Raw genomic sequence first — 10408 nt, forward strand, 5'->3', positions numbered from 1 at the left:
AACTTACAGGTGATTTTAGTGGTATATTTATAGAATCATTAAGGATTTGAAAAATAGCCTCTCAAAGCTTTACTGCATTTTGTGGGAGAATTGTTCGGCTATGGTGTCTTTTAGTTGTTGAGATTTCATAGAGATATTGAGAGTATCTGCTGGCTGTGCCCTCTGGGGTTTTAATAGCTCTAAAATCCTGTTTCTATTTTTCTCTTTCAGCCCAACAGGGGCACAAAACGTCCTCGGGATGATGAAGAGGAAGAACTGAAAATGCGTCGGAAACAAACTGGCACTCGAGAACGTGGCCGCTATCGGGAAGAGGAAATGACTGTGGTAGAGGAAGCAGATGATGACAAAAAAAGGCTGCTTCAGATTATTGACAGAGAAGGGGAGGAGGAAGAGGAAGAGGTAATGGATGTGGCAGAGATGGTGCGGGAGCAGGGATGACTGGGCTGACAGCGGCTGTAGAATGCCATCTTGGGCCAAATGTGCAGCATCTCTGAGCTTTCCAGCTTTGTCTGTAAGATTGAGTTAAGTAAGAATCCTTATTTGTCAATGTTGCTATGATGGCTAAGTGGGATAATAGAGTTGAGAAAGTGTTTTGCAAAGTGTAAAGAACATTACAGCTGGAATTTTGAAGTGATTCTGGAGTATGTACTTTAATCAAGGCCCAAACACTAAAGGATGGGAACAGAGAAGAAGGGGCTAGCACTGCTGCCGGGGGAGGGCCAGGGAAAGCGGGCTGTGTCGTAACTCTGGCACATAGAAGGTGGTTAGGTTTTTGAACTAGTGAATTCTCATTTAAACTAGAAGAGAATTATAGTTTATCAGTCAAATAAATAGAAGAAAGGAGGTTTGGGACAGAAGAAAAGACGTTCGCAAAGTACCAAAGTTAGAGAAATTAATGAGGAAATTGGGAAGTTCATATTTAGGTGTGACTGAAAAAATAGAGGAGGAGATGCCTTGGAACTTTTGCACATATTCCTGCTTCTGGCCCTTTTTTCATCAGTGCCCTCTTCTGGGACGCCCTTGATGATTGATTGCTTCTCACGGAGGCCTTCGCTTAGATGTTACCTCCTCAGAGAAGTCTTCTTCATCCATGAAGTGGCCTCATTTGCCATTCTCTTACCACATTATTCTATAGACTCCCTAAAATTTTGCTGATTTGTGTGTGCTCCTGATGTGTCCATAAAATGTAAATTTCTTGGAAATATTGATGGACAGGCTCTGAACATTAACAGCAGTATTTCTAGCACTTAAAATGGTGCATAGTTAATAGTTGTTTTTTGTATCATTGAGTCAGAACTGACTGATAGCTTGACCCTCTGGGGGTTTTCAGTGTCAGTTAAATGCACGAGAGGAGATTGGACATCCTTCTTCAGCAGAGCAGCTGGTGGGTTTGAACTGAGTGCCTTCTAGATTGCAGTGCAGCTTCTTACCACTAGGCCATGAGAGCTTCCAGTTAATGGTAGATGCTTAATAAATATTTGTTCAGTGGATAAATGGATAAAAACAGAAAAGATGAGGAGTAAAATACCAGTGATTAAAAATAAGATGACCTTACCTTTTTGTCTTTTTAAATCTCCGAGTGTTAACTCATGTGTTATTTCACTCTGGCATTTTGCTCAATATGAATTATGGAAATGGATTCTTAAGAACCAGCTGTTTTTTGGTTCCTTTAAAGACATGCTGCTAAGTTTGGATTTAAATGCTGGTGTGTGAATCCGAAAAAGAGGGGGGAAAAAATAGATTCCTATTCCAAAAGGTCTTTACTGTGTTATGACAATAGCTCTCTCCTCATTAGGTTTTGTACCAGAGCTAATTTGGAGGTCTGCCCTTAAAAGATGATGACACTTTGAAAATCTGTGGCGAGAGACAGTCCTGAATTTCCTTTCTAAGGGCAGCAGCCCTGCCAAGGGCTTAGACACACCGTGTGTATAGAACATTCTCTCCCTCCCTCCCTCCGCACTGATTTCTGCTCAATCTGTCAGCGCTGCAACAGTAGTTAATTGGCAGGTATAATTCCCGTGTAGAGCGAGACTGGTACTGGAAGATTAGGATAGTAGTTGTCATGGGTAAGTAGTTTCTAGCCTGGGAGACAGAAATGTCATATGGGACTAGCCCTTCTGTTAAGGAACTGGGAAAAAGAGATCGCTTTGTGAGGAATGACACGTGGAAGGAAGGCTGCATGTCCAGGAGTTATTTTCTCACAGCTACCAAAGTCCCATTTGATGAAAAACAAGTGCTGGTTGCCTCTGTAGAGTCACGTGCACTTGTAAAATATTACGATCCTTTTTGTGCTACATCACCAACTTTCATCTTTCTGAAATCTCCCTCTGGTTTTTGACGTTGAGCTATTGGAGATACTGCTGTGGCCAGTGACTAAGACTGATAATTCTGTTTCCCTTCAGTGTTGGAAAGAAATTATAGGAGGGAAAGCCAGACCCAGGAGAAGCAAGGACTTGGAAATCCCATGGGGTTGTATTAACACTAACACGGTTTCTGTAGGGTAGGCAAGATGTTCGCTAAGGGAAAGAAAAGCAGTGGCTGTGGAGATTACTAGGAAGAGATTGAACCCATTCTTAGAAATTTCGATATTCTGAATAAAGCCCAGTGGTATGTGGGAGACATTGTGCCTCTTGATAATAGCAGCACTAATTGTTTATATTTTTGTTGTTGTTAGGTGCTGTTGAGTCTAGAATGACTCTTAACGACCCTATGAATAAAAGATATCTGAACCTGTTTTATCCTGCGCCATCCTCACACTTCCTTACACACAAGAGCCCATTGCAGCAGTCACTGTGTTAGTCCACCTGGTTGAGGATCTTTCTTTCCTTCACTGACCCTCCACCCTTCCCAGCATCATTAATATAATTATATTGTTTACAAAACAATTATGTGTTCTTTAGGTCATCTCTGTGACCTTGAAAAATACCATTTTTAGCTGCTTCTTCCCCACTGTCCCCTCTGAATCTTCCTTCTGTTCTACTTGTTTTCACTGGGCGCCAACTATGTGTTGAGTACTGGAGAATCAGTAGTGATCAGGTAGACAAGGCCAGTGATACGGGTATACGTGTTAGTTATCCAGTGCTGCAGTAACAGAGATCTCACAGGTAGTTGGCTTTAACCAGCAGAAGTGAATTCCCTCACATTTAGTAGTCGTAACGTCTGCATTCCCCATCTCTAGGGGAAGGCTTTCTCTCGTCATCCTGGGGAAGGTCCTTGTCTACTTTAGCATCAGTGTGGCCAACTTTTCATACACGTGATGGCCTCCGCCTGTGTCAGGGAGCTTCCCAGGGCAGGAATCTAGCCTCACAGGTCTTACTCCACTCCTGCATTTGAATACTTACAAAATTATGGGATGATTCAATGTTTTCCAGAAGAATCCATTTTAGATTCTCATAATGTCAGTCTCTTTATTTCATTTAAGTGCGAGTTATGGCCAGTGACTAGAGGGCTGGGATTTGGGAGAATGTTCGAGAGGGGAGGCATGCATTACAGTACATTGAATTTCAACTGGAAAATAAACAGAAGATAAGACTTTTCCGAAAGTTACAGATTTTTTCAATGGGAGGGTATATAATTCCATTTTAAAAAAATTCACTTTATTCATCTTTGTAGGTATTATTAGTCTGTGGTATGAAGTAAGAAAACTGTATGGTTTTGTTTTCTTAATGTTTCCTCTTGACAGGAATACTGAAAGCTTGATGTTAGGTCACAATCCTTGTCTATTTCTCTTCTCAGCAGCTAGTGAAGACTAGACATATTAATACATACAAAACTCCAAGTAGTGACTGTAGCTAATACAACCATTCTTGGGTCATTTGCTATATAGGAGTAGGTAGCAAGTCAGATCTGGGCTGTGGGGGAAGATCAGAAGTACTATCACAGAGGGTTTGACCTTGCATGAGGTCCTTTTAACCTGATTTTTACTTTACCTGTACAGCAAAGGAAAACGTATATATCAGATAAAATTCTCTAATATCATTGCTAGCTGTGGACTATGCTGCGTGTTCAAGAAATAGTTGTGGAATGAATGAGTCTTAAAGCCAAATGGATGGGTCTTTGAGCTGTTGGGCATCACGTGAGATAATCTGAAAAATAAAAAGTGGTTTATGGTGTAGAACCCTTAACCTACATTCCAGTGGGAGAGACAAAGAGTGGACTGTAACTTTCAGCCATAGGGTTAAGTGGCAGAATGTGGTTGAATTTAAGAGCCCAGTGAGGAACAGCGAAAAGGAGTGGAGATAGTAAACAAGAAAACCCTGGACTGATGTTGTTGCATTTTTCTCTTTGTACTAGGAGGAGCCACTGGATGAAAGCTCCGTGAAGAAAATGATCCTTACGTTTGAAAAGAGATCATACAAAAACCAAGAGTTGCGGATTAAGTTTCCAGACAATCCCGAGAAGTAAGGCACTGTTTTTTGCTGACGGTATACATCTTTTCCCCCTGAGTTGGTCGTGGTGGTTTTATTTGTGAATTTGCTTTGCTTTGGCTTCTGTGATTTAGGTCGGGTAAGACTCAAGGCTGTGGTTATTACAACTAAAGTTACACGATAGGTCAGCAAGGGAAAAGATGTACCAGACAAAATAGGAAAAAATTCACAGTTAGGCTTCTTGGGTTTCATTCTGTACTTGAGTGGTGAGACACATGAGCACGCGTGCAGTGTTCTTGCCAGGGAAACACATTTTAGATGCAGAGCCCAGAGTTTTTATTATGGGTTGATCATGTCACCATTCTCTGCCAAAGTACATCTCCCCAAATTGCAGAACCCCATAAAGAAAGCAGGTGGTCAGGGCCCTGTAGACAAAGTAACCTCCTCAAATGGGAACATTTCAAAAGCAGAATTCCCAGGAGCCAGCCGAGGCCCACTCCAGATAGCAGGCCTTTCTAAAGAACAGGCCAGCTATGTTAATTCTTTCCTGCGCATTCTTCTCAAAGAGTAGAGAGAGGAAGACACAGTGAAGACAAGCTGGGGGCTGTTGAAGGAGGCTAATAAGTGGTATTTAGTTGGTCATTTTGAGGAGTGATTTTTTTTTCTCTAATGGGCAGAAAGGGACACAGACACACCATGAGTGTGTGCCACACAGGCACAGAAGCTCGGTGAGAACAGTTCAGCCCAGTGTATCTACCTGCATGTGCTGTAGATGAAGAGCCAGTGGAAACTGGGCAGTTCACCTGGGTCACTTCCCTTTCACAGTACAGGGAAGTAAATCACAGTCCATCTCGCGCAACATCCTATCAGGTTTTGTACTGACTGCTGGCACTTGTCATACTGTTCTTTGTGGTATGTGTATGTGTATATTGAGTTACACAGATAATACATAAATAGATTACCATTGTAAAAAATAGCAGCAATTCATAATTCAGAGTACTGATTCCTTTTCCATTCCTACTATGTGGATCATTTTAACTTGTTTTCTATGCACTCATTTACATACTGTTTTCTATATGTTTGTTTACATATGTATGTATGCTAATTTGTTTTTCTATATATATATCATGCTGTATGCATTTTGCATCTTGATGTCTTTGACTATAGAACATGTAGCTATCAGAGATAATATATGCATATTTACCTCAATCTTTTTGGCTGGTGCATAGTATTTCATAATTTGGAAATACTATGATTTATTGAACTTTATTTTTATTGATGGGAATTTGGTTATTTTAAATGTTGAGTTTTATAATACAGTGCTTTAGTGAACTATCCTATACATTTATTTCTATAGTATAGATAGTCAGATGTCAAATTCCTAGATGGAGGGGTATGTGCATTTTAAACTTTGATAGCTACTGCCAAATTTCTCACTGTATCCTTTTGTACCCACCAGCAGCTGGCTTTCTATCCACAGTGGATGTAATTGGTGTTTACCACTTTTGTGTGTGTGTGTGTGTGTGTGTGTGTATTTTTTTTTAAAAACCACTGGACTCTGTTCCTTGAGGAGATGAACTGTGTCTTATTTGTCCCTGAACCTACTTTACTGTAGGTGCATAGTAAATTTGAGAGAGCATAGTTAAGTCATCTTTATTGCATCCAGCCCTCAGACCCTATGGATGTGTTACATATGAAGAAGTTATGCAATTGGTTGTTAACACTGGAAATTTTAGAAATCTAATTTATAGTATTACCTTTTGTTCACTTAGTAGGAGCTATGTCTATCAATTTCTGCAGATTATTTTCCCCTCTACATCTTATGAATCACCAATACTCCAGTGGTAGTGCTGGTTTTAATAAAACTGATACCTTTATTTTTTTAAATATGTGTACTATTTTAAGGTTTGAACATTTCAAAATTGAAATTATACATAACAAACCTAATTCTTTTTCCTTTTTTTGTGTCAGTGGGCACTTTTTTAAACAACGAACTTTTGAATTTTCACTGGTGCAGTGTCTTTCACAAATCTCTAGACCAGTGAGGTGCAATTAAGATGAAAATTGCCAGAGTATATTTAAATGAAACGTTCTGGTTGAGATCAGAAACACTAGAGTTTATTTTCCCATATATGCCATTGTATTTTGATCACATACCCAGAATGCCTTTCTTCATTTGACTGTGTTTCAGATTCAACTGACAAGTCTCCTTGTGTAGCGTCTATTTTACTCTGTGTGATCTTTTCTCAAAGCATCTTGTTGAATAAAATGTATTGTTTCCCTAGTAAATCCTTCAGTAATAGTTCTTTTCTGCAGAGATGGAATTATTTAGTGTCTTAGTTACCTAGTGTTGCTATTTCACTAGAAATAACACAAGTGAATGGCTTTAACAAACAGAAATTTATTCACTCACAGTTTAGGAGGCTAGAAGTCCAAATTTAGGGCATTAGCTCTCAGAAAAGGCTTTATCTCTGTCAAGTCTAAAGGAAAGTCCTTGTATATCCTTTAAGCTTCTGTGGGCCAGATATTTCTTAGAAATAATCCATCCATCTTCCTCTGGGTTTAGGAGGTTCTTTTCACAGGGACTCTGGGTCTTTGACTTCTTTCTTGGTGGTGCTGAGGTTCCCCTTGATATCTGCTTGTTTGTTTTATCTTTCATATCTGGAAGGAAATTGACCAGCATACAAGCCAACATTGTAGATTATAGCCTTAATATCATAATTGCCTCTAATTCTGCCTCTTGATAGCAATTAGAATCATTACATCAGGTCACAAAATGGAGGATAATTGTGTAATATTGAGAGTGATGGTGCAGCTAAGTTGACATACATTTTAGAGGTGCACAGTTGAGTCTATATCGTTTAGTGGTTCGCAAGCTTTTCGGTCTCAGGACTACTTTGTACTCTTTAAATTGTATACCAAACATGCTTATCTTAGATAATTCTAGAAAACACAAGAATATTCAGGCTCATAATTCATTAGCCATCAAGACAATGATAGTATCCATGGCTTCAAAGTGGTTCATTATGAGCCAGCTCCCTGCTGAGACTGCATTTCCACCCCAAATATATGAATGTGAATAAACAGTTTAACAAGATCGCTAGATGATTCTTATGTATACAGTTGACCCTTGAACAACATGAGTCTGAACTGCAGGGTCCACTTATATGTAGAATTTTTTTTTAATACAATGTGATGCCAATCATCTCTGCGTGAGCATTTCGTTTCTCCAGTAAGCCACATGTTACAATAATGCCTGCCTATTTTTCATCATGTTTATTACAGTGCCCTAACATTTGAAGAACACTCTGGAACCCATAAGAAGTGCCACTAGTGATTCTGAAAGTGTTTTCAGAAAGCAGAGAAAAGTCATTACATTGTAAGAAAAAAGTGGCATTGGCTCATATTTCCTGTAGGTGAAGGTCTGCAGCAGCAGTTGCCTATGATTTTGAGATAAATCAGCTCAGTATAAGGACCTTGGTGAACCAAGAAAATGAAGTTCTGGAAAGTATCACTCTTCTAGCAGCTGTGATAACCTTCTTTGCTTATTACCTCGTTATCATGTGTTGGATGGACTTTTATATGGGCACAATCTATTGCACATAGTATATATGTGTTAATCGGTCAGTATTGTCATGGGTAACACTTTTGGTCAACAGTAAGATATTTATTGGTCATTAAATTTGGGGAGAGTCAAGTTACAGGGAGATTTTCATGCAGAGCCATGACCACCCCTAATGCCTGAACTATTCATAGGTCAACTATACGTTAGAAATGTGTACATAAGACCTGGGATTCTGTATGAATCACTGGCATCTTGTTAAAATACAGATTCTGGTTCAGTGTGTCTGGCCTGCAAATGCAAATTATCATCAAGGGGTCAGTCCAGAGGGAACGGCTTATCACATGTGGTGTACCTACCTGGAAAACTCCACTGACTATTCTTGAGAGAGCAAGAGTAGAAAAAGCAAATGATGCCTTGTTTGTGTGATAAAAATAGCTCTGCTCTTGCAGACCTCCAAAAAGGTTTTGAACCACACTTTGAGAACTGCTGATTTAGTTGTGTAAAGGACAGTCCTGATTTCCTCCTGGTCAGTCCAGAGCCTGAACAGTGATTCCTAGCTTGGTGGTTACAGTTAGAATTCATTGGTTTCTGTTACTTTTCTGCTGTTGTGGAACTTTGCTGGTCACTTGCTAATTCCCTCTGTGGTTAAAGAGCATCCTGCTGGTTTGAAGCAAATGTACATGGGCAGGTTAGCAGAATATTCTCCGTCATACCAGAGGGGATCGATGACCCCATAGCGCTGTGGGTTATGGTTTTAATACGTTGCTCTACTGCTTTCGCCTTACTCTCTAACTTGATCCCTTCCCCCAGCGGTGACTCATCTGAGAGTGTGTCTAATGCCTGAAGGTAGCTATGTGCTTACTTTTAAAAAATATTTTATGTTGATTTGCTTACAAAGTTCATATACATTGTGTTTCACATTCTTCATTCACGTTGTGTTTCATAGCATCATTCCCATTCGTTACGTTTTATAAAATTAATCACCATTGAACTGTGCCCACCATTATCCTAACTTTCCAGATCCCTGCTGGATCTTTCCCATTTCCTTTACACCCACTCCTTCCACCCACCAAACTCTGTGACCCTGTGATTTCTCCCCTATAAGCCCTCACGCCTCTGCTCACCCCTCTCCCTCCATGGGCCCTCATACATGTTTTACTAGTCATCTTTATATTTCTGCAATAATGGCCTTAATGCAAAATTTGTCCTTATGAGACACTCAGTTCACTCAGCATAATGCTTTCCAGTTTCTCCCAAGTTATGTAGTAAATTTTTTAAATCATTGCTCCTGAGTGCTGCGTAGTATTCCATTGTGTAAATGATTAAAAAGATAAAGAATCATGGGGAGAAAGAGGGAAGAATGCTGTTACAGTGTGGGAATAGTAATTAATGTCCTAAACCAAAGTATATACAAATGGTTGAATGGAAAATTAATTTTCTTTGTAAACTTTCACTCAGAGTACAATTGAAATGAAAAAAGAAGTAATATGTGCTTAGTGTAAGTAGACTTTACTTTTCATCAAGAGAAGAACTTTTTCTTGTCATTACAGCATAATTTGAGGATACCTAAATTAATTGACTCTGTGTGCCAGGTATTCTTAGATACATTGTATTTATTATCTCTCTTGATTCAGCTAGTAAGATAAAAAACAGGCTTGGAACTCCCTTGGCCAAGGAGTTGGGGCCTTCCAGGCATCTTGACAATTAAATTGCATGCCATACATTGTTTATATTCCTTTCGGCTGGAGCTCCTGGGGTCAGCAGCTGGAATTTACTTTATTAGCTCTTATATACAGTGGCCTACTGGCAAGAAGCAGCACTGCAGTCCCAAAGGCATGTGGTTCAAGTCCACCAGCTGCTCTGCAAGAGAAAGATGGGCAGTCTCTTCCCACAATGGGTCAGTTCTGACTCAGTGGTACTCAACACAATATTCTATCCTCATGGCCAGCTTAGTGAATTATGTATTGAGCTGGGGTGGGGGAGTGGAGTAGGTTGATGTTTTGACTCTACCAGCTCCTCTGTGAGGGTTTAGTAGCCTCCTGTCTTTAACCCAATAGAGGGATGCCCTGACTTGGAGGCCATGGGCTACAATGACTAACACCAAGGACAGGCCTAATGCTTATTGTCACCTTGTCCATGGTCGTATAACCAGTAAATAGTGTGACCCAGGTTAGCCTTGTTTTTGAGTCCACAGGACCCTGGTGACATTTTGTGATGTTTTACTGCATCTAGTTTAACTTTATTTTGTTTTGACGATCCTATGACTTTCTAAATTCTAAATTTCTAAATCAAGACTGTTGACTATGGAGCCAAGCAAACTAAAGCTGTGTACAATCTCAATCTCTTCACCATCCATCCTGATGCTGCCAATTGGTCCGGTGGTGAGAATCTTTGTCTTCTTGACATTGAGCCTCAATCCATATTGTAGGCTGCAGTCCTTGACACTCGGCAGCAGGCGCTTCAGGTCCTCCTCAGT

At 40.0% G+C, this 10408-nt stretch overlaps 1 protein-coding gene across 1 annotated transcript in view; it reads left to right on the forward strand.

Moving 5' to 3' along the window:
- Positions 1 to 216: 216 nt before the first annotated feature.
- The window catches only part of CTNNBL1 (catenin, beta like 1), a 131441-nt gene continuing 121249 nt past the window's right edge, over positions 217 to 10408 (forward strand). Inside the window, 2 exon segments of the mRNA XM_006903619.1 lie at positions 217 to 399; positions 4294 to 4400. Coding sequence (XP_006903681.1) covers positions 262 to 399; positions 4294 to 4400 — 245 coding nt within the window. The 5' untranslated portion in view covers positions 217 to 261.

Source organism: Elephantulus edwardii, unplaced genomic scaffold, assembly GCF_000299155.1.
Source record: "Elephantulus edwardii isolate Elephantulus edwardi_28Jun2011 unplaced genomic scaffold, EleEdw1.0 scaffold00015, whole genome shotgun sequence".
NCBI lineage: Eukaryota > Metazoa > Chordata > Mammalia > Macroscelidea > Macroscelididae > Elephantulus > Elephantulus edwardii.